Genomic DNA, 24,642 nt, shown 5'->3' with positions numbered 1-24,642 from the left:
CATCTTTTTCATTCCTCATAATGCATCTGTGAGCTAGGGCTTAATCTCATTTTATTTTTTTTTTTTTTTTTTTTTTAATCTCATTTTATAGAGAGAAAACACACTCAGAGAAGGTACATAACTTGCCCAGGAACACCCAGTTGGCTGGTGGAGCTGGCTCCCTCTGTACCACAGTGTTTTTCAGCATAAAACATAGGTTTGCATTTTAATAAAGATTTTGATCTATCATGCTTTGAAGTTAACTTAGGTAATTTTATGTAGGTTTTTGTTTTTATATGATTAAGCAATCATAGTAAATTACTTTAAGAAACATTTGCCAGGCCAAGTGAGTTCCAGTTGTACCACTCCTGAATTTAGCCAGAACCCATAAGCCATTGCTGGGTAGGGTTTGCTTCTTGCATGTGTTTCAGAAAACGATTGTGGACACACTGTAGCACTGGGATGGTATTGGTACTGCTCTTTGCAGTGCTGGTCTCTAAAGGCAATGATCTTGGGCTAAAATATTGTAATTATAGTCTATCCCCTTAAAGTTCCTACCAAGATGGGGAAATGTCATCTTAGGTTGGGGTCAGAGGGATAGAAACACTGGTGATTTTGAGTTAAATTTTCCCAAGAAAAGGATCTTTACCTGAGCATTTTAATTCATTTTGCTTTCATTCTCCCATATTACAGTAAAAAGAGTTCTCTAAATACTTGCATTTGAGGCCTCTCTGGAAAAACTGTTTAGAAAGTAATGTAGAAATTTAGTATGTGGCCCAATTATTATCAAGCAAATACTAAGGAAAAACTGTGAATTTGGAGGTTTGATTCTTCAAGTGAGATGTGGATTTAGGTTCTGAGCCTTTGTATTGAAATCACACGGTGCTCTTTTCTGTAAGCATAAGAGTACATCAGACCTTGGGAGTGGGCCAAATTATGCTGTTTGGTTAATCAGCATGATCTCTCTCTCCTAGAATTTTCCCCTGCAGTCTCAATTGGATACCTATTCCATTTTTAACACAGTTCTAAACTCTTCATTAGCATTGCTCCATCCTGTGAAACTGCAGCTGCTGCTCCATCCCTAAGGATGGATTATATGTCAGTAAGAGACACCAGGACTCTAGTAGGTGCAGCTACTTAGAAGCACAGTAGTAATAAAGGGCCAAGACTAGTTGTGTTTTAAGGTTTTTGACATTTATTTGTAAAATGCATACTGAAACATTCACTCCAGAGCGAATATATAAGTACTTTGTAGGCCTGAATAATGACATACTACTTCAGAGTCCACTCGTTCTTGAGTATCTTGTAGCTCCTACCCAAATCATGGGTTGTATCACCCTGTATGGATTCTTTCTTTTGGCTGTTGATGTAATTGTATGATACAATATGAACCCAAAGGTTGGATTCGTTGGTGATAGAATTTTCCCTGCTTTGGGCGTTTCTCCTGCAGCATTCAGCCTTCCTGCGCTGGTTGGGTCCATCCCTGAAGCCTCTCTGATGCCCCCTCCCTGGCCATTTATCTCAGCAGCTGTAGTGTTTGCGTTGCCATTGCTGGGGACTTCTGCACCTTCTGCCAGCTGCAAGGGAAGTCTGGGGGAGGGGGGAATTTAGAAGGAAATGTAAAACCTCATTTACTCAGATGTGCATTTCAGGCTGACTTGTTTGGTAAGCCATCTAAGTTGAGTACTTCGAACCTCTTAAAGTTTTCCTCAGAGGCACACGACTCCCAAACTTAGACTCATATGTGTGCCTACCTGCTTAATTCCAGTAACCACTATATTATGAAAGTATGGAGTATTTTCCCCAATGCACTTGTATGTACATTAGCTGAGAATTTTTTAAATTGGAAAATGGGATTGAAGGGACACCTGGGTGGCTCAGCAGTTGAGCGCCTGCCTTTGGCTCAGGGTGTGATCCTGGAGTCCTGGGATTGAGCCACATCAGGCTCCCTGCATGGAACCTGCTTCTCCCTCTGCCTATGTCTCTGCGCCTCTCTCTCTCTCTCTCTCTCTCATGAATAAATAAAATCTTTTAAAAAAAAATGGGATTGAAAATCGCCTTGTTCTACTTAAATTCATTGTTATATAAATTAGCCCCTGAAAGACAGCTTGAAACCTGAAACTCTGGAGGGTTTATGAAGAGTCTAGAACACACTGATTGGTTTCAGTAAATTATATTTGTATGGTAGATTCTTGTGTTTAATTACTGATGTAGAAAATATCACCTGTGTGTACATGTACTTTTTTCCCCCCAGAAACTCTCTCTGCCAGTTTTATAGGGGAAACTACTACATCTCTCAAATACACTTTGATATCTACTGTGAAAGATAAGGGAATAGGGGCTGTCAAGATGAGGCTGTGTTGGTGCCCTGAAGTACACACTTTCTCTTCTCAATTCACTGTGCATTGCTGGATTTCTGAGAATTCGATGTATCAGTATGTTTTTTTTTCCTGTTCAGCTCCTTAAAATTGCTTACATCAGTTGATGACAGGAAAATTTTTTATCTTAAAATGCTACTTCAAGAGAATAGTTTCTAAAGTGTGTTTTAAAGTGGAAATACTGGGGGATCCCTGGGAGGCTCAGCAGTTTGGTGCCTACCTGTGGCCCAGGGCGTCATCCTGGAGTCCCGGAATCAAGTCCCACATCAGGCTCCCTGCATGGAGCCTGCTTCTCCCTCTGCCTGTGTCTCTGCCTCTTGCTCTCCCTGTGTTTCTCATGAATAAATAAATAAAATGTTAAAAAAAAAAAAAGTAGAAATACTTTTTAAAGATCGTGAAATGACTGGAAATCCTACGCATTCTGGAACTTTCTGTCTTCATTTTTTTTGCATTCCTTGGCTCTTGGCTCTAAGTAGGTTCATAATCACGTGTTGAATCAAACACCGAGATCTACAAGGAGGGGGCAACTGATTCTCCAGCAGATTCCTGCGGCCCTGACTTAACTGAAGGAAAAAGCTTCAACAGGCTGACCATACTTCCTGCTGAGGAAGCATTGTCCAGGACAGCTTGCAGAGAACTGCAGATCACTTGCGTGAACTGAAGCTCCTTTAGGATAAGACAGTGATTTACAGACCACGCTTGTGATGAGGTGGTTTTCCTGGTATGCAGTGTATTATCAAAGGGCAGCATGCCAAACTTCAGCCCTCACTGAAAAAAGCTGTGCAGGCACTCTTCAGAGGCTTTATACTGTAATTTCTTCTTTTGTACAGCTGTTGCGGTTTTTTTTCTTTTTTGCACTTTGAGGGACTATTTGGTGAGAGTTTGAATTTTTTTTTATATTTTGGCATTTTGAAGCTTTCAGCCAGGTTTCCCTATTTACCAAATTCCAGTAGCTGCCATGTTACAGCTTTTCTTTGCTCTCATATTGACTCCCTTCCATGGCCATCTTTCTAGACATTAAACACTTTTTTTCTTGCAATTTTCTTTTCATCAGTTTTATTTCTCAAAGCATCTGCTTTCTTAAGGAGATAACAAAATTCTTTCATTGATTAAAAGAGCTCAATAATCATTTTTTTTAATATTTATTCATTCATGAGAGACAGACAGTGAGAGAGAGAGAGAGAGAGGCAGAGACAGAGGCAGAGGGAGAAGCAGGCTCCCTGCAGGGAGCCTGATGTGGGGCTTGATCCTAGGACTCCAGGATCACACCCTGGGCCAAAGGCAGGCACTAAACCACTGAGCCACCCAGGGATCCCTCAATAATCATCTTGACCTTAGATTCTTTGTCTGGGTTTATTTCTCCCCACTGATATTTCGGGAGAGCATGCATGTATGTTTTAACTTAACATTTGCCCTACCAACAAGATTTGCAGCTGTACTGGAATGGTAGAAATCATGGGCTTTTCTGTTTAGAGTTTTCTGTTTTCTAAGTTCATCTTCCACTATCCCCACCCCACCTCTTCAAAATTTTTTTAGGAAGAGATACTTGGGCGCCTGGGTGGCTCCGTCAGCTGAGCGGCTGCCTTCAGCTCAGTTCATGATCCCAGGATTGGGATTGGGATGGGGATCTGGATCGAGCTCAGAGTCAAGTTCCCTGCTTAGCAGGAAGTCTGTTTCTCTCTCTGCCTCTGCCCCTCCCCCCTGCTGATGTTCATGTTCATGCTCTCTCTCTCAAATTAATTAGTTAATTAATTTTTTTAAAAGGTAAAGATGCTTTTCTTGTAATATATACAATTTACCATGGCACAGGTAATTAGGTCTTATGATATAAACTGAAAATGGATCCCTGTGTTTTCTGTATGTGGCTCCTTAATCAGGATTTAAGAATAAATATTTGTAAAAAGATACTTAATTACTTTGAAAATGAGGTCATTTCATTTTGAGGCCATTCCTACAGCAAAGCATCTTATGAACTGGGCAATAAGTCTTCCCTCTAAGAGCTAAACTAGTAAGAGTCAGCCCACATATTAACTACTAACTGAAGCGATCATCTCTCTATAATAATAACCCACACTCAGAAGTCACCTGTCGTGGAAGCTGTGGAGATTTGAGAATGTCAGAATCTGGGGAGAGGGTCTGGAGTGTTGCCTTCACTAGAACTGTTCTTGTCATGAATACAAATCACTATAGTAAAAAATTACTACCTTCCCTTAAATGACTCTCTCTCACTAGAGTGAGCTTCTTGAGGGTTGGGAGCATACCTTATAATACAGTAGTGTTAGCTAATAAGATCCCAGGCCCCAGAGTTCACATCCTAGCCCCATCACTTACTAGCTCTTGTGGCTCTTCTCCTTACCTTCTCCTTACCTCTTTCTCAGTAAACTAGCGTTACGTAGAGGAGTTGTAAGGATCACAGGTATAAGATACATGGTATATAGGTACTGTTGCCATTATTACATTTCATCATAGCCCCAAAAGTGCACATTAAGTGCTCCTTATATCAGTATTCAAAGGAGATTTTCCGTGACCTGCGCAGGACAGCACCCCACATAACACACACATAGGTCCCTCTGTCGCTAGGTGTCTGGCACTCCACCCCCCTCATGTTTTGACCTGCATCCTCAAATAGATATCGCTGGGTTGTACCACTGTTGACTTTGAGGCATATACTACTTGAGCATACAGGAAGGATTTTAGCTGCAGAGGGGTCAGAAAAGATAGATTAACTTGTTGAGCCATCTCAGTGTGAATGCAGTGGATTGTACCATAAGAAGATATTTCCCAAGAGTGCTGAGCTTCCATTTCTCTGCTTGTCTTAGAGTTTCACTTCGTGGCTCTGGAGGTTCTCGTGGCTTAGCACACTATTAGGAATGGTTCTACGTGGAGGCAGAATGACATTTGTAGTGTTAAATCCTATTACTGTATATATGTAAATATGTAGGCTTATAGAGAGCATACAAGAAGTTCAATGCTTATTCAATAATCATTTTATTATTTTATAGGGAAATTTTAAAACATTTGAAACTTAGGTTTTCAATTTTTTATGTTTAAGGTAATTAACCTTTTGGCAAATATATTAAAATTTTATCCATACTAAATGCAATCACATATTGTTTTTTAATACTTTAGATTATTAGAACACAATTTATGAGGGTGCCTGGGTGGCTCAGTTGGTTGAGCATCTGCCTTCAGCTCAGGGCCCTAGGATATGATCTTGGGGTCCTAGGAGAGATCCCCATGTCAGGCTCCCCACTCAACGGGGATTCTACTTCTCCCTATGCCCCTCTCCTCAGCTCCTCCTCTCATGCTCTCTCTCTCCCTCTCAAACAAATAAATTCTTTTAAAAATACATAACTTATGTAAAAATCTTTATTTTAAAAGTATAATGATTTTGCTGAAATCAGGGCAAGAAAATAAATTTTATGGAATAAATACATATGAATGTTTGTCTTTCTGTATCTTTCTGTATTCATCAATATTACCAACTCATAAACAGTTCTCACTGTGTGCAGTAAGTTAATACCGTCACCTCTGGTATTTTGCTGACTTCCAGTCATTTTAAAAAACAGCTTTACACATGTTTTTTATTTTTATTGTAATGAAGGTATATTTATCATGGTAGGAGGAATGAATTTTTTATTTAATAGTTTTTAGCTTATTTTTAATACTTGTAAATATTAAGAAATATGGTCTGTGGGACTTTATTTGTCCTTTGGTGGGCCTAAGAGAAAAGAGTGGTAGTAACATCTACTAATATGGAGCAAACAGGAAATCAGGAAAGTCCTGCAGAGAAGGTAACACGTGATCTGGATGTCTGGTGACAAGTATGTGGCTGGACTGCAGAGCAGTTTAGACAGAGAATGTGGCCTCCACCGTGCATGTAATGGCAGATAGAATGCTGGGGACACCTAGCCCAACTGGGCTCCTGGACTTGCAAAAAGCTAAGACCCAAGAATGTGGTAATCCCACGGGGCACATATTGTCTGGTGAGGTCTTGCAGACATAGGCCAGTAAGCCACCGCCGCAGTCTCCATTAGTATGCTCAGACTCCTAACGCTGAGTACTTTTATTTCAGAGTGCACTTAGCATCTCTACTAAGAGATGGAGTTTAGAGAATGTGAAAGGAGCAGAGTGAAGTGGGCTTTACTCATTCGCATAATGACTCAAAAGAATGATACCAGAAGCCGAACAAAGGTCATTTATCTCTGGTAGTCCACAAAGAGAAAAGTGTTTTCTAGATATGAAAGCTTGCTGAGATTTTCAAGCAGCCCTAGAGGATGAAAGACCTCCATCCAGACTGACCAGATTCCAGCTGTCCCTCATTCTTAGCACTGACTTGGCGTCTTCAGTCCGCGTCTAGGCTTTCCCTTTATGGCCTGATACTTGATGCTACCGGGGCTGCGGTGCCAGGGCACTGCTGTTCCTGTCTGGCCACCACAGAAGATGGCCCAAGTTGCCCAGGGCCATTGGCTTATTTCATCGCATTTCTTTGCCCTGTGACACATGATCTCACTGTTGTGTCTTCACCATCCTTGTCTTGTGTTTTCCATCTCTCCCAGCATCTCCTCCTCCAGCTACAGATACAGCAGTTTTACTTGTAAATCTGTGCATCGTTGTCCTGTCCTACTCACACCCAGAATCCATTCATTGACCAGATCTCAACTGAGGACCTACCATGTGCCAGACGTAGGGAAAACTAGGGTGAAGAGGACCAGTCTACTGAGCTCTAGGTCAGATATATTGAGGCTCCCTCTCTACGTTCCCCTAAGTAATCCAATATTTCTTTTTCTTTCTTTCTTCTTCTTCTTTTTTTTTTTAGATTTATTTTTTTAGTGGAGAGATGGAGCCAGAGAGCACAAGCAAGGGGAATGAATGGCAGAGGGAGAGGGAGAAGTGGGGCCCCTGACCTGAGCCTAAGGCAGACGCTTAACTGACTGAGCCACCCAGGCACCCTCAATATTTATTTCTAATATATACATACAGGTCTTTATTTGATATACAGGGCCTACTATAAGCCTCTCCAGGGAAAGGCCTTGCTCACCATATAAATCATCATACAGAGCATGTAAGAGAGATTGGCCAAATTTAACATCATCTTGAGAATTAACTTCTTGTGCTTTCATCTTTTATCTATAAATAATTATTTTCATATCCCAAATGATCTCAATGTCACTCTTGAGTTTTACCTTTAAAAACCTTTCCCACAATTTGAATTTTCTTACCTTTCTGTATAGCTGATAGGCGAACCCAGACAATTTGATGTTTTCTGAAATACAGATGGCCTAAATTTCTTCATCTGTGTCTATGATCAAATTACTGAATAATACAGAACCCATACTTTGTCATATGGTTTCTCCCAATCCACATGGTCACTCCACTGCTAATTACTGCTGAGTGGTTATGAGCCTGTAGGCAGATGTCCAGCAGTGATCTGAGTCATCTGTCCCTGGTTTTTTTTTTTTTAATCAGAATGTTCTGTGGTCTGACATCAAATCCTTACTTAAGATCAAGTAAATTGTTCCATTTTTTTTCTTCAAAACATCACTCCATGGAAAGACATTGAGTTTTTTTAAAATTTTGCCCAGTGCCCTGCTGTATGTGGATGGCTCGGGGATGAACTGGTGGCCTGCAGCATGGATGATGATACGCTGGGTCTGGCAGGGGCCTCCTGGTCAGCAGCAGCCTGTCATTGCACTCCTTTGTGCCCAATTTCCAAGTCAGTGCTTGTCACCAAGTTATACTTGTTTAAACACAAGACCCTCAGCCTGTCTTCCATGACTTAATTGCCATATTTGAACCGCTTTTCCCATCCATGATGTGACAGATACTGTACATTTAGTTGGTCAAAGGTAACTTTTTTTTAGTAATTTTTTTTAAAGATTTTATTTATTTATTCATGACAGACACAGAGAGAAGGCAGAGACATAGGCAGAGGGAGAAGCAGGCTCCTCACAGGGAGCCCGATGTGGGAACTGATCCCAAAACTGCGGGATCATGCCCTGAGCCAAAGGCTGATGCTCAGCCGCTGAGCCACCCAGGTGTCCCATCTTTTCTTTCTTTCTTTCTTTCTTTCTTTCTTTCTTTCTTTCTTTCTTTCTTTCTTTCTTTCTTTCTTTCTCTCTCTCTCTCTCTCTCTCTCTTTCTTTCTTTCACTATAATTATACATATAGAAAAGTGCACAAATCCTAAGCATGCAGCCTGATAAGTAGTCAAGTGAATATACCTATGAAACCAGCACTTCAATCACAAAACGGAACATTAGCACCACAGCAGCTGCCTTGTACTAATTCATCAGACTCTGTCTTTTTTCCCCTCTGTGTCTTTTTTGTACAACTATTTGACGTGTAGCTTTTCTGATTTGATTCTTTGAAAGATCTCATTTTCTCATGTTCTCCATTATTTAATTTGCCAATTCTCAATTTGTGGTTTGATTTCAGGTACATTGGTTTTCATGCTACCCTTTCTGTATACTGATGGAGCCAGTTAGCTCTCGGTTGATTTCTGTGAGTAAAAAGAAACATAAGACCCAGATGACTCCAAACTAATTTGCTTGACTCTGGAATTTAAGATGATTTTGACCAGATTTGCATTCCCACTTGGGTTCTATTTCAGCTGCTATTATCATCCGTTAACATTCCTTCAGCATGTACCAGCTGGCTTATGGAATGAACAGGCAGGCCTCAGGGAGCCCGGAGAGGATGGAAAAATGGGTGGAGACGATCCTACACACGTGAATCCTTGAAAACTGATGTTAGTGGGTTCCTGTGCCCAGAAAACAGTCTGCATAGTGAGCTGGCTTTCTTGGACTTCTTGTTTGCACTCAACTGTATATTCTAATATAATAAATTGGTTTTACAAAGACACCTAGGAGATGTTTAGGAATCCAAGTTTAAAAACTACTCAGAACCAAATTTGTGTCTGAATAATTATTTACTTACCTATGTTCTCCCCGTACTTGGAGCTTCCATGGATGTTCTCCTGCTGTTTGCTTTTCCTGTGTTTGAACGCAGCTTACGCTTGCTTCGTTTCAGCAGCTCCATAAATAAGGAGGTTTTGAAACATCCTGAGGTTGATGTTTCATAATCTTTGATGACTTACACCTCTGGGACAATGTGCAGTAGAAGCTGGCTTTGCTCTTTCCTTACCCAGGAGTCAGTAGCCAGACTTACAGGAAAAACGATAAGAGGCCACAGTAAAGATCCCTAAAGACTACCTGGTTTTCTAGTCTTCTCCCCTGAATTTTGAAGGTGGTGGTGTTATTTCAAGGCAGGATGTGCAATTGCTAGGAATTGTTCTTTTCCTACTTGGAAGTAATGACCTGCAGACCGAGCTACCTCGAGCAGGAGAATTTGGGGTAGGAGGCAGCAAATGCTCTACATTCTCAGGATGAAATAGTATGCCTTTCTCCGTGGGTGCTGCGGCTGCTGAGCACGTGGGTGCTCCATTAGGCCTCCCTCCTCCCCTCTATCTTATATTTTGCCTTTTATGATAAAGGGAAAACGATTCCTCTGGACTTGTTGTGCAAATGTTTGTGGAGAAGATAGGTGGTAGAACCGGAAGACCAGAGGATATATAGCCTTAAACATGCGCAGGGGTCCTTTTGTTTGTCTGTCTCTTCCCTCCTCCCTGTCTCCTCTCCTCCTTCCCTATTCCCTGTCCCCCTCCCCTACTCCCTGACCTCCTCCCCTGCCCCCTCCCCCTCCCCTGTTCCTGTCCCCCTTCCCTGCCCCTTCTCTCCTTCCCCTGTTCCCTCTCCCCCTCCCCTGTTCTTGTCCCCCTCCCTGCTCCCCTCCCCTGCCCCCTTACCCCCCCTGCCCCCTCACCTCCTGTCCCACTCCCCTACTTCCTGCCCCCCCTCCCCTACTTCCTGTCCTCCTCCCCTGCCCCCTCTCTCCCTCCCTGGACCCCTGTCCCCTACTCTTCTTCCAGGATCACTAGCAGTGCTGTCTTGGGAGAGCTAGGCAGTGTACCACTTCACTTTCCTCATCTGTGAACTAGTTGCCATAACTATGTTGTCATGTTCCTGTACCACCACGCTTTGCCAAAGGTAAAGCTCCACAACAACGTTCGTTGGTGTTAAACCAATTACAGATACCAATCGTGGTCACACCCCAGCCCCTGGCAGTGGGATCCTGCCTCCCACACTTAACTGGGGACTGAGTGTATCCCCCATCTGAAGCCACAAGTGAATTCCTTCTACCTCAGCAGCCTTTCTCATACCTGTACCTTCTTTTCTCTTTGATTGTGGCTGTAAGTCAGATCTCTGAAATCGTGGCAGATGAAGTTAATGACAGTACTGGAGATGGTTTTACATGAAACCAGAACTATATAAAAATCAATGTTAGACTCTTGAAGGTGCCTAGAATATGGGCTCGGAATCTCTGCAAGATTCTTTGGACTGAGTATTGTACGTCTGCAGATGTACAGCATTTCAACAATATTATGACACAAGTAGGCTTTTGTGGGCTAGTCGAGGGGAGCTAGGTAAACATTTTAATATGGGTCTAGTGGGAAAAGGCATTCTAGTTTATTTTGACTTGATATACAGTTGTTCATAATTGGAGAACTGCCCAAACAAGCTTTTTCCCTGAAGATTTTTAACTTTCTGTTGTCAAGAGGAGAGATCTAATTATGGGTGGGTCTAAGTATGATGGATGACCTGTTTGTATTTAGATACTACCGCACTTAACTAATGGGAAAGAGAGGGAGGTGTATTTGGAATATTTTTACCCTTTGATTTTTTAACTTACATCTGTGAGAGTGAAAAAGATCTTTGGAGCTAGATAGGATGCATTTTTCATGAAATACTAGATGAGACAAAGCCCTCGGATCACATCCAAAGGATGTATTACTATTATTATTGTAAAGAGATGGGAGAAAGAATGTGTAGTAGTGAAGGGCAGGCTGCCTCAAGATGGGCCACTTTGCATAAAGATTGAGTTAATCAAACCAGTGCAGGAAAAGCTCTCTGCCTTCCCCTCAACTGCCTGAATTTACTTTGGAAAGGAGAGCCAGTACCAGGAAGAGAGTCATTCAGAGACTCCCCTTTACTTAGGTAACTGGTTTGCATCATAGGGAAACTTTGTTTTTCCAGACATCACCTCTCACCTATCTACTAATGGTCTCCTTCCCCTCTATATCCTCAGGCCCTCCTCAGCTCTTAGAAGCTTCACGTGGCCTCACTGTCTTTGAAATTTCTTCTCTGTCTGGATTCCCCTTATGAACGCTACTGGATTTGATTTTCTCCTGTTAATTGGTCTTAAGTCAGTGTGGTTCCCAGGCCAGCGAGAGGGAACATAGGGTAAAGGAGAGTCTTCTTCCCTCCCTGACAGATGATAAGTAGTAAGTAGATGCACTCACCTATTCCTGATGCCAGAAGGCTGGACTGTGAAATACAGTCTGCCTGAACAAGTCCAGAGGGTAAGAGGGCACATAAGTTTGTCACTGGTTCTTTGCTGACCTGGTCAAGTGTGCTCTCCGGGATGGAGCACAAAGGATCAAGCTGCTGAGTCAGCTGAAAAGACCTTTTTTTTTTTTTTTTTTTTAAATGAGAGTTTATTAAAAAATATGTAAATGATACAAAAATAGCCAGGTACATTTGTTGAAGATCAAGAGGATGGTGAAATAGTTTGACAGCATACTAATAGAAATATGGAGGTGAGTACCAAGAGAAACAGATTTTTTTTATAAGTCTTTAAATAATATTTGCTGTTTTAAGCTATGTGCTTTGATAAAATAAGAATCATTATAAAATAGTCATAGAATGTTAACATCATTTGAGGATTATGTAAATTGTATCTAGAGTAGTGCTATAATAACATGATTAAATGTTTTTATATAGAATCAATGTATAATTACCAGTTTCAAAATTTTGTGATTAGATATATAATTGTGTCTTTGGACTATATTTATTTCCAACTTTATACCTCTCTTTTCTTTACTACTTATATGTCAGAAATAATAATAAAATCAGGACAGGAATGGTCATCTTCCTATTTTACTACCCATAGCACCTTGCACAGTATCTTAGACATAGTAAAATCTCAGAATATGATTGATAAGTACATTTTCTGGAGTTTTTTTTTTTTTCAATCTTAAAGTTGCACAAATAATACAGATTCACTCTAGAAAAAATAGAAAATGCAGAAAAGCAAAAGAAAAGAAAAAAAAACAAAAAACCTTTTTAATTACCCAGAAACTCATCTTACTATCTTGATACTACCCCTCCAAATGTTTTCCTATGTAATACATACATGCAAATAAATTTGAAATAAAAATTATCCAGGGGCACCTATGTGGCTCAGTTGGTTAGCATCCACCTTCAGCTCGGGTCATAATCCCAGGGTCCTGGAATTGAGCCCCACATTGGGGCTCTGCTTCACCTTCTCCTTCTGCCCTCCCTTGCCTTGTGCTCTCTGTCTCAAATAAGTAAAATCTTTTTTAAAAAAAATTATCCAATTCACACCGTACCCATGTCCTTAAGACAAGGTGGAATTCTTAGGTCAGCAGGTATGTATTATTTTGAAGGCTCTTTATCATGTTGCCAGATTGCCCTCCAGAAATGTTATATCAGCTTCAGTCCCCATTAGTAGAGCAAAGAGTATTCATTTCTCTCTCACTAAGTAGTGGGCAGAAACATATTTATCCTTGTTGGGTTCATTATTATTTCTTAGAATAATAATGTATTTGACCATCTATAATTTTCAGTGTTTTTCCCCTTCATATAAAAAGTTTCTTTTTAATGTTATTTAAATAACATTTAAATGCTTTTTAAAAACTGTTTTAAAACATTTTCAAATGTTTTTTAACATTCAAAATGTTAAATTTCAACATTTTAACATGTTTTTAACAATTTAACATGTTTTTTAAATTTTAAAAATTTCTCCCCAATTTTGAAATTTTATACTTCAAAAGCTGTTCATTCTGCAAGATCATATATGCAGAATGAACTGATTTTTCAGAATTTAAAGGAGTGACTCCCTCTCAAATCTCTTTTTCTCCCCATCAGGAAGGCAATTGAAGAACTGCTTAAGGAGGCAAAACGTGGGAAAACAAGAGCAGAAACAATGGGACCGATGGGTTGGTAAGTGCTTCCTTAAGTAGAGCACTCTTCCTTCAAAAAACAGTATAGAGGAAGTCTTGGCTGGAGAAGTGGATATGGAAATCTTTAGCAGACTAGGGAAGGTAAAGGAAAGGGAAAACCGTGGCTGTGGAGGAAATCCCCCAGAGTGTGAGAGTGGGAGCCCTGCTGAGCACAGCGCTAGGGAGCTCTGAGCCTTCGAAGAAGGCAGAGGGTGTGGATGGAGAGGAGCCATTAAGGCGTCATCATCCCTTAAGTTCACAGATCCCAGGAGATAATGTAGATGTGACTCCCGAAGGTACCACCTGAGAGGAATATTGTAGCAGTGTCCATTGTTTCAGCATCTGTTTTAATTATAGTCTTAGTAAATTGAAATTTCTTTTTAAAATTCTACTTGGAAGTATTTTGATTCTGTGACAGCTGTGTAGAACTAAAGTTTGCCTTAGCAGTTTCTACATATGAAGCAGTGCTTTAAAACTTAAAGTTTCGAAACAAAGGAAGAATTTAACCTTAAGAATTTAATCTTAAGCATTATTAAGCTTTACTTTAGCGATAACACACGCATTCAATAAATATGCTGACTTTAGATCTTTAATCTAGAATTTAGAATCCACTACAATGGAGGGTTGTGGATGATTAAGAGCAAAATGTAAAAGTGAGATAGGAGTGGAAACTAGGTTTCAGAGTATACCTCATTCTATAGCTTTGACTCTTAGAACCATGTAAACCATCATTTACATAAAATACAAAACAAAAATAAATAGAAGGAATAGGCAATCCTTAAAAATCAAGCAAAATAAAACAAATAGATCTAAAAAGCCTTTTAGTGGACAGTTTAGCAGCACATAAAGGAACTCCTTCATGTGATCTGAAATTTGACACTCTTTCCAAAAGAACTCCCAGAAGTATTAAATTGTTTACAGTCATCATCTTAAATGTTTGCAGTCATCATAACTGTCAATAATACTAATGTTGTTTTTCTGAAAATATTATATAACAGGATAAAGCAAAGTAAATATTTATTTGCTATAAACACCCAGATTTCCAGTGTCCAAGAGATACAGATATAAAATCAAAGTAAAAACCTATAATCCTAAATTGGAATTGGAAATAACAATACAAAGCCATGCTAGATTTTCTCTGGAAGGAAGGAAGGAAGGAAGGAAGGAAGGAAGGAAGGAAGGAAGGAAGGAAGGAAGGAAGGAAAAAGAAAAGAAAAGAAAAGAAAAGAAAAGAAAAGAAAAGAAAAAAGAAAAGAAAAAGAAAAAGAAAGAAAGAAAGAAAGAAAGAAAGAAAGAAAGAAAGAAAGAAAGAAAGAAAAAGCTTTTTCTAGCTCTGTTCATAGAAAAGTGCTAGAAATGATGACCACCCACTCAGTAGCAGTGAGTGCCCCTGGCATCCATATTGTGGTGTATAAATACCATTTCTCACTGAAAAAAGACCAAAACCTTAGAGAAATAACTGACTGCACATCCGAGATAGTGCCTGGAGATCACCAGACAGCAAATTAGAAGTCACAGTCCCCAAGACTGCCCTCACTCTTACACCAACTGCAAATTCAGGGAGTTCTCAAAAGTACCCTCAGCTTCCTTAAGTCACTGACAAATTCCTACAATTCACAGAAAACTATGATATGAACAGTTACACTTTATTATAGGAAAGGATACAGATTAAAATCAGCCACAATAAGAGGCGTAAAGGGCATTGTCTGAGAGGTCTGTCTCTCTGAGACACGAAGTTTCTGCTGTCCTCTCCCCATGGAGTCAGGACCCATCACCTACCCAGCATCAGTATGTGATAATATGCGTGGCATATTGTCAACCAGGGAAGCTCATCCAGGCCTCCATATTCAAAGTTTTTTTTTTTTAAAGATTTTATTTATTTATTCATGAGAGACACAGAGAGAGAGAGAGAGAGAGAGGCAGAGACACAGGCAGAGGGAGAAGCAGGCTTCATGCAGGAAGCCTGACATGGGACTTGGTCCCAGGTCTCCAGGATCACAACCTAGACTGAAGGTGGTGCTAAACCGCTGAGCCACCTGGGCTGCCAGTATTCAAAGTTTTTATTGGGATTCCAGTACTTAAGGATGATTGATCGATTGGTCACATGGTTGATCTCAGTCTCCAGGTTGACCAAGACCACATGACCCAAAGCTTCCACCCTAAATCACATGTTTGGGGTTTTTAGTTTTGTTTGTTTTTAGCATGGGCAGCTCCCACTTTAAGACCATCAAGTGGGACCTGCCCCATCCTAAGATCTACCCTAAACAAAGACATTTTTGTCAGATATGGCATTACCTCCCAGAATTGAGATTACCTCCCAGAAGCCAGACCTCTCTGTGGGTTAGGCCATACTTTTACTACACAGACAGGAAATGTGTAAGAGGAGGAAGAAAGTGATGTCAGGAAGACTCAGGAAACTACTTGAAAGGTCTTCCACCGGATGGGATAATTTGATCCCCAAGAAGAATAAAGCTGTAATGATTGAGATACCTGAAACATGTTAAAATCCATAAAGTCATAAGGATACCACAAGAAGCTTAGTGGTCCCTTTTGGAGAATACTATAGAACCAAATCATTATTCATAAAATTGGCAAATAGTGAAGAACATTTATCCTGCTCCCTGTGCAAATTATACCTAAAGATTACCAAATAATTGATGAAAGAAAACTTACTTGTAGAACTACATCTGGTAAATATACAAGGACTATAGAATAAGATCATCATTTGAATTCTTAACAATTCAATAAGAAAACAAACAATCCAATTTAAAAATGGACAAAAGATTTGAACAAACACTTCACTGAAAATTATGTAGGATTGGCCAATCAGCATATGAAGAGATGCTGAAATCATTAGTTATCAGGGAAATACAAAATAAAACCAGAGTTAGTGGTGGCTCAACAGTTGAGCCTTTGGCTCAGAGCATGATCCTGGGATCCTGGATCGAGTCCTGCATCGGGCTCCCTGTGGGAAGCCTGCTTCTCCCTCTGCCTATGTGTCTGCCTCTTCTCTCATGAATAAATAAATCTTAAAAAAAAAACCAAAAACATAGTTACCACTATATATACACTAAAATACCTACTTTTAAAAAGACTGAGAGTACCAAATAACAATGAGGATATAGAACAATTTCAATGTTCACACATTGTTGGCAGAAATGTAAAATTGTATAGTCATTTTAAAAAATAGTTGGCTGTTTCTTATAAATATACATTCACCAGAGAGAATTCTTCCAACCAATTACCAGAGAATTGAAAAGTAAGCCCACACAAAAATCTGTACAGTTATATGCATAGCACTTTTATACATTATAGCTCAAAACTGGAAACATCCCAAATGTCCGCTACCTGATGAATGGATAAACAAATTGTGGTTCTAGCCATACATGCAGGGCTCCTCAATAGTAGAGAGGAAAGAAGTACAGACACACTGCACGGAAGAATCTCAGGGGCACCCTGCTAAGTGAAAAGAAGCCAAACACAAAACCTTACACTCTCTAAGATTCCACTTATGTGGCATTCTAGAAAACACAGAACCATAGGGAGAGAAAGCAGATTATTGATTGCCAGGAAATGGGGACAGAAGGAAGGGATTTACTGCAGATGTTTGTAGGTGACAGAAGGAGTCTACATCATGATTAGTGTGGTGATTATATGACTTGGTACATTTATTTTACTTAAAAAGGATAAGTTTTACTCTATATGAATTATACCTCGTAAAACCAATTTTAAAATAAAAAGAATGTCCTTATTTGCAATCCCTAAGGACACACGGGACCCAGGCAAAGGTCAGTGGCCACTAAACTGAGATAAGGAGTTGGTGGGGACCATTCTAGGACAGGTCAGGCTGACCACACCTGAACTCACTGACCCATCTTCATGCCGCGAAAAGTTGCAGTAGGTAGAGCAGACCACCATTTCTGAGACATCCTTGTCAAAAGATTGAACCCAGATCTGATCAGATCTCCAGTTAGAACTACAGGTTTGCAGGTAATACAGAGAGCAGAGGAACACCTTAACTGACACCATAGGGATAAAACCACAAAAATCCAGTATGTGGGGAATTCAACAGGACAAACAACCCAGTTTCTTTTTTTTTTTTTAATAAAATAATTTTTATTGGTGTTCAATTTACCAACATACAGAATAACACCCAGTGCTCATCCCGTCAAGTGTCCTCCTCAGTGCCCGTCACCCACTCACCCCCACCCCCTGCCCTCCTCCCCTTCCACCACCCCCCCCCCCAGTTCGTTTCCCAGAGTTAGGAGTCTTTATGTTCACAACCCAGTTTCTTTAACAAATGAATTGAAAAGAAGGAGGGGGTATCCTATGAATTAATAGATTTGAGACACATCAAATAAAATATATACTTTATTTGGATCTTTTCCAAACTAACTGTAGAAAGATGTTTATGAAACATTTGGAGTATTTGATGATATTAAGGAATTAATGTTGCTTTTTTAGGTGTGATCATGGTTTTGCTGTTATTTCATTTTTTAAAGCTATTATCTTCCAGAAATTCATTCTGATGTATTTATGGATAGAGTGATACAAAATGAAATAATCCGGTGTGAGTCAATTTGTATGTAACATATGCAGTCATCTTAGATTCAATAAAATACCCACCTCCTGGAAGGATACTTAAACAAATTAGGTGAGATAAGATGTATGCAAAACATTCGATATCGTTCCTGGAATGGAGCAGTGGGTCAGAGTTAATTAGATCTGCTCTTATGTCCTTTCAGCCCTTCCCTGTCCTTTACTGAGATGAAGGTGCCTCTACCCATTTGAATCAAATTAGTACAAACTTGCTTAGGGGCAGGCCGCTTTGGTGTTCAGGGATCAGGTTGACCATAGCCACTGGTCAGCTACTACCGAATGTGAGAGAATCGACATAGAGCTAAATCATGAATGCAGATGGCTTGACAAGTGAATAAGAAAATGTCAGGGTCCTGCTATGTTAGGAGTGCTCAAGGAGATCAGTTGCATCTAGGCAGCTCTCCAGAAGGAAGTCATTGATCCTGATGATCTTTCTGCCGCTAACTGGCTTGGTCCAACTTTCTGATAGTGGAAGAACTAGTTTATCAGTGTCAGCTCTGTTTCCCCTGCAGAGAGTTACCACATGCCCAGGTCATCCTGACATTCATGGGAGTGCTGATGTCCTCACTGGGCATCATCTAAGTAGTGTCAGCAGTTCCACCAAGTTGCCGACGACCTGGGTCCCTTCCAGTATGCTGCATCTTGTGGCCATAGGGTGTGATTCTTTTCCACAAGGTCCAGTAGGGTGACAGCCATTCAATCCTGATTTCAGTTAACAGAAGGGAAGAAAAGGAGAAGGAAGGCATGCACCCTCCTTTAAGGACACTGCTCAGAAGTTGCATACACCATTTCCATATATATTTCCATATATACTCCATTGGCCAGAATTTCCTTCCATGTCTTCACCTGGCTACAAGGTCAGGAATTTCAGTCTTTTTTCTCCCCAGGAAGCCACGTGCCAGACAAATATCTGGGGTTCTTTTACTGTTAAAGAAAGGAAGAATGGATATCCGGGGACACCTGGCAGCCTCTTCCCATGAAGGAGGGAATCATGTCAAAAGGGAGTAAAATAAAAGATGGCAGGCAAAGTCAAACATTCCAGACTTGTAAGGGCAGATCCTAGGAGAATAGGATATGAAACTTCCAAGTTCCCATTAGCCTACAAGACAAGAATTCCTGCTGCCATTGCTCCTTCTCTCAATTGTCTTGTAATAGTGGTCCTCCAACATTTGGGTTATTGGGTCCTTTACCCGCTTAAAAGCTATTGATGACCCCGAAGAGCTTTTCTTATGTGGATTATGTCTATCAGTATTTATTGTATTTGAAATTAAAATTAAGCAATTTTAAAGGATTCTTAAATTCATTTAAAAATAATAATAATAAGCCTATTACCTGTTAAAGGAAATTATATACCCTTTATAAAAATAACTGTATTTGTGGGGGAAAATACTGAGTTAAAGCAATATTGCTTAGTATTTTTGCAAACCTCCTTCATGTCTGGCTTATAAAAGACACCTGAAATTTCATATATGCTCCTACAGTCTGTTGTTTTGGTTGAATTATGTGAAGAAAATCCAATCTCACAAATATATATTTGGAAAAGGAAGAAGTACTTCAATAGCCTTTACAGAAAATTGTGGTATTCTATAACCCTTCATCAAAATTTTGCAGATAACCTCAACAAGTGGTAGTTTCTTTAACATCCTCTTTAATAGCATAGACTTTTCATAAGCTGTTAGGATAAAAATCCCTTCATCTACCTTGCACCCTGACTGGGTCTTCTCATATGTAATTTTGTAACATCACGCAATGGTCATCTCAGAAATGTTGGCTCACTGAGTCATCCTCTAAATGTTGACACATTTCATTATATAATATTAAAAGAATCCATTTGTAAATACCACCACAAATCCCATCAGAAAAGTCTTCTATATGTTGGGAACTTGTCAAGCGCACAGTTTTCCAAGTCTCATTTTCTTTCACTTGAAAACCCCAGTTTTATCATTGCCAGTGAGGACTGTGAGCTCTTTTCCTTGAAGTGACAGGCTCACTCACATCTGAAGAACCAGCTGGTTCGCTTGCAATTCCAACATTCATACACGTCTTTTCCTGTGGGTCAGCACACTCTGACACATTTGGGCTGTGCAAACAGGTCTGACTAAAGGACAGCCATGACTTGCTTCTGCTCCCGAGGCTGGGACAAGAACATCTTCACCATCATGCTCCTCCTGGGGGAATAACTGGTTTTCCATCTGTTTGTGTGCATGCGTGTATATAAATAAAAAATTCTGACCACTAATCCAGTGGTTCTCAAATTTGAAATTATGTGGGAAGCTTCCCAAAATACTAATGTCTGTGTCCCACCATCAAAGATTATTAGTTTGGATAGCCTGAGCTTTGGGGTTTTAAAAAGATACCCAGGTGATTCTAGAGTGCACACAAATTTGAAAACCACTATCACAATACCTACATATTATAAAGAATAAAACCAACCTGCTCTGCAGAATTCAGACCTCTCCCAGGGTCAGATGGCTCCATAGCACTTGGGTAGCCAGAGGCCCAGCCACGGCAGGCCCAAGATCCATCCCTGTCAAGCAGACCTTCTTGGACAGATCTTAAAGGAGTAGACAGTCTGTGGCTTACTAGTGGGCCATGATCTGTTTTTCTAAGCATCTAGAAGACTTTTATATTTGCTTTAAAGTTTAAAATAGAACCAGAGTGCCATTTTTTTTCCTCTTGGGTATTCCATGAAAAGATCTTAATGAGGTAGTTGAGCCATTGCCAGAAAGAGATTGCTGAACTAAGAAAATGCCAAGGAATGGCATTTTTTATTTTATAAAGAAAGAGACCATTTGGTGCTCTGTATTTCCATGGATGTGTTTCAGCAAAAGAATCTCTTCAGAGGCTGTTCTTTATTGAGGCCTCAAGGAAGCTGAATGTGGGCCCATATGACTTCCTTTTAGTCAACATAAAGGAATTTATAAGCACAAATTTCAGAAATTTGCCCAGCTACGTTGTCCACAAAGCTGTTTTTATTCTAGTCACATTTACGTCAGCTGATCTATAGCCCAATGTAATTTTTTGAGTCTAGTGCTTTCAGAACTGCAGTCTTATACTTGGAAAGGCTTATATTCTGGTAGGAAAAGTTAACAAAGATTGAGTTTGACAGAAAACGATTCTTCAGTTTTTTGTGGTTTTTTAAAAGATTTTGTTTATTCATGAGAGACACAGAGAGGCAGAGGGAGAAGCAGGCTCTTCCCAGAGAGCCTGATGTGGGACTCGATCCCAGGACCCCGGGATCACGTCCTGAGCCGAAGGCAGATGCTCAACCACCGAGCTACCCAGGCATCCCCGATTCTTCAGTGTTTTTTAACCCAGTTTTAAGAAGAATGGCATTTTAGGGTGCTTTTCTATTTGGCGTGGCAGATGTTCTGGTGATAAGGGGAAAAATCATCCACATTGTTCTTCTATTGTATATAATTATATATTTGGTTATTTCTCGAACCTTTATGCAGATATTTTATTTTTTATTCATTTGAGCACCAGCAGGTGTATTAAGAGGCCAGGCTTAGGCAGCAGTAAAGAAGACTCTTTCTGTCCTGGCCTTAAAGTTATTAATCCACTGGTGGATACGGACAAGTGAGCAGGTGAACACAAAGCAGCATGCTGGAACCAACCGGCAGGGAAGGAAGGGCTCCCATTTCAGAGTGACTCATGGACGAGGCTCTTGGCAGTGTTTCAGGGCCACAGAGATCCAAAGGCTTTACTCTATAGCTAAAGAACGTGGGGCCTAAATGGGTTCCCGAAGGCCCCAGCTAGCAAATTGAATGGATCATTTGCTTTCTTGTCCCTAGTCTAACACTCCTTGCTACACCAGCTCTCTTCTGGTTGTTATTGTCCGATAGCATGCGGGCATGTCAGTGCTTCCTGCCCCCGGCTTCCCACATGCCTTCCAGATCAAGTTATGAAAGTGAATTGGAGAGCCTTGCACATGTTAGCACCGGATCATATGGCTATGGAAAATAATGTGTGCGGCTAACAGAGCAGGAGGCCAAGGATGACAGCCCTGTCGTCTGTCCCAGGATACCACCATTCACATATTTGCTTGTGAGCTTTATCTTCACACATCCTCTGTTCCTCTCAGTAGTCTCCTAAAGAGCACAAATGCATAGACAGGTAGCTTGGGATTTATCTTTGCTGCAGGATCCAGCCTAATGCCTTACATATGAAAGATTCTCAGACTTTAAGAATCAGTTAATAATATAAGTATATACATACATATGTGTCAACTGTTGCACATTACCTTTAGGTATAGTGTCGGGGCCAGAGTACACCAAAAACCTACCTGGGGCCTCAGGACTGTTGTCCACAGAGTAATTAAGGATTAACAATTCAGCAATGGCAATTGTAACACCATAAAAGAATCTCTCGGGTGGCCACATGCTGAGGCATTTGATTGTCAAATTATAAACTGTAAGCACCGTGGGTGGTTGTGGTGGTTGTAGCAGCATCAAACAACAAAATGAGCTGTAATCAACCACAGTGTCAAGATGAAAAATCTTACCCATGTTTCATGGAGTGTTTGGGGTGTAGTTGTGCTTCTTTCTATGGGTGTTATTTTTTTACTCACATCCACAGTAGGGCAAAGGAATATCCAGAATGGAAGATAAAGTGCTGCTTGCTGGTGTGGGAGTGAGTGTGGCCATAGAACAAAGGAGTGAATTGGAGAGCATCACATGGAAACTTGCTCCCATGATTCCAGGGAGTCTATTGCCCTAACCATAAAAATAAGAAACGTAATTTCCCATTGCCTGTTATACTTCACAAATCTCAAAGTCAAGTGCATTTGGGGAGTTCCATGACTTTGTCCCAGCCTTGTCCATGTTAGTGACTCACCACTTGACACCACATACACATCTGCTTCTTGGTGCCTGTGCAGGACGAAGCAGCCTTGCCAGCAAGAGTGCCAACAGGCTCTTCACCTGTGGTTTCTTTCCCCAACGGCTCTGGCAGTTGGTCACCTGGTCACACCACAGTGCGTCTTTGTCTCTCTCTACTCCTTCCTGATCTGGGATGATGTTGGGAGGGTAGACCTTGGCATCATAGCCCTGATTCCAGTCTTTCCAACTTGGGATCTCAAATAAGTTGCTTTCTTCTCTTGTCCACCCATAAAGTGTTCAATGGTTGGAGAAATGGAATGATGCGATGGCATGGGGCGATTACTTCATGGAAGTCAGTGTCAGTCAGCACTGTTACTATTCCCAATTGGCTAGTGATTGCGTGCCACTGTCCAGTGGGTCATATTCATGGAACTATTTTAGAATCCAGAAGTGGCAGGTCTGGGGGACCTGGGTGGTTTAGTCAGTGAAGCATCTGACTCTTGGTTTCAACTCAGGTCGTGATCTCAGGGTCATGAGATCAAGCCCCTCATTGGGCTCAGAGCTCAGCATAGAATCTACTTTAGATTCTCTCCCTTCTTCACCTCTGTCTCTAAAATAAATAACATCTGTGCTCGCTTCGGCAGCATGTATACTAAAATAAATAACATCTTTTTTTTTAAAAAAAAGTGGCAGGTCTGAATCTGTAGCATGCTAGATATAACTTTCTATCCTTCAAGCAGTGAAGACAAAAAGTATTAAAATCAGAAAAAAAATTACATATCTTTTCCCCTTTCTATTTTCTGTTGGTTTTACAGTCTACTATTTTTCTGAAGTCCAGCATGATAACTGCAAGGAGGAAGTCCTTATATTTACAAATTCTGTTATACGTTATGCCCACTCAAAATAATAGAGAGATGAAAAGCTTACAATCCCCCTAATCAGTCCATAGGTCCCTTGAATGGCAGATTCTTCAGAAATCTACCTCTCCTGGGGCATACAGAAGCCCTCACAGCTTCTGGGCTGACAGTTTTGGAAGTGAAGTAAAGCACTTCACTTTTAAAGTGTACCAGAGTGAGGATGCCAGATCTTAAGTCTGACAGTGCTGTCATGGGTACTCTCCCAATGCAGTCATAACCAGTCGCATTGTATATAGAGTTTTATATCCATTTACATTGTTAGCACCTTAAATCATTTCTTCCCACATGAGCTAGTATACCTTTCTAAAAGCAAAAATAGAAGCTGGCCAGGCTGAAAAAGCTGACATGGTGTGGCTCAGAGCAACAGAGAGGGAAGCAGCCACTCCAACCCCAGTAGCATGTCTTGGGACGTAACCAAGGACGTAGGTGGTGCAGACACCTGGAGCAAGCAGACTGCCCTCACTCGAGGGCTCAGGTTTTACCTCAGTGCAGATATGAAAAGCTCTGGAATCGTTGGTTCCTAATGCTAGCTTATCACATCATCTCAAATACTGGGGGAAATGGCACTAATAAAGAGCTGAGAAACAAAACAAATAAATGAAATGAGTTTTCTTTTCTTTTTTTTTTTTTTAAGATTTTATTTATTTATTTGAGCAGGGGGACAGGGACAGGGAAAAAGAATCTTAAGCAGACTCAGCACCAAACATGGAGCCCAATGCAGGTCTCTTTCTCAACCCCGAGACCATTATCCCAGCCCAAATCAAGAGCCCCTGGCTCAACCAACTGAGCCACCCAGATGCCCCAGAAATGAATTTTCTGATGGGATGAATGAGAGGAGAGTAATTTTTGAAAGGGGTTAACATACAG

General features: G+C 40.6%; 1 protein-coding gene across 2 annotated transcripts in view; it reads left to right on the top strand.

Moving 5' to 3' along the window:
• Nucleotides 1-24,642, top strand: part of LOC140615777 (protein POLR1D-like) — a 44,701-nt gene that overhangs the window by 14,906 nt on the left and 5,153 nt on the right. The window contains exons 1-2 of one of the 2 annotated variants that reach the window (XM_072795659.1): nucleotides 6,846-7,087; nucleotides 13,366-13,440. In XM_072795659.1, coding sequence (XP_072651760.1) covers nucleotides 6,861-7,087; nucleotides 13,366-13,440 — 302 coding nt within the window. In that variant the 5' untranslated portion in view covers nucleotides 6,846-6,860. Of the gene's footprint in view, nucleotides 1-6,845; nucleotides 7,088-13,365; nucleotides 13,441-24,642 lie in introns of those variants that run through there. The other variant, XM_072795660.1, reaches the window with a different exon arrangement.

This window comes from Canis lupus, chromosome 24, assembly GCF_048164855.1.
Source record: "Canis lupus baileyi chromosome 24, mCanLup2.hap1, whole genome shotgun sequence".
NCBI classification, from domain to species: Eukaryota; Metazoa; Chordata; class Mammalia; order Carnivora; family Canidae; genus Canis; species Canis lupus.
Note: the sequence above shows the minus strand (reverse complement) of the source record. Positions and strands in the feature narration are given on the sequence as shown.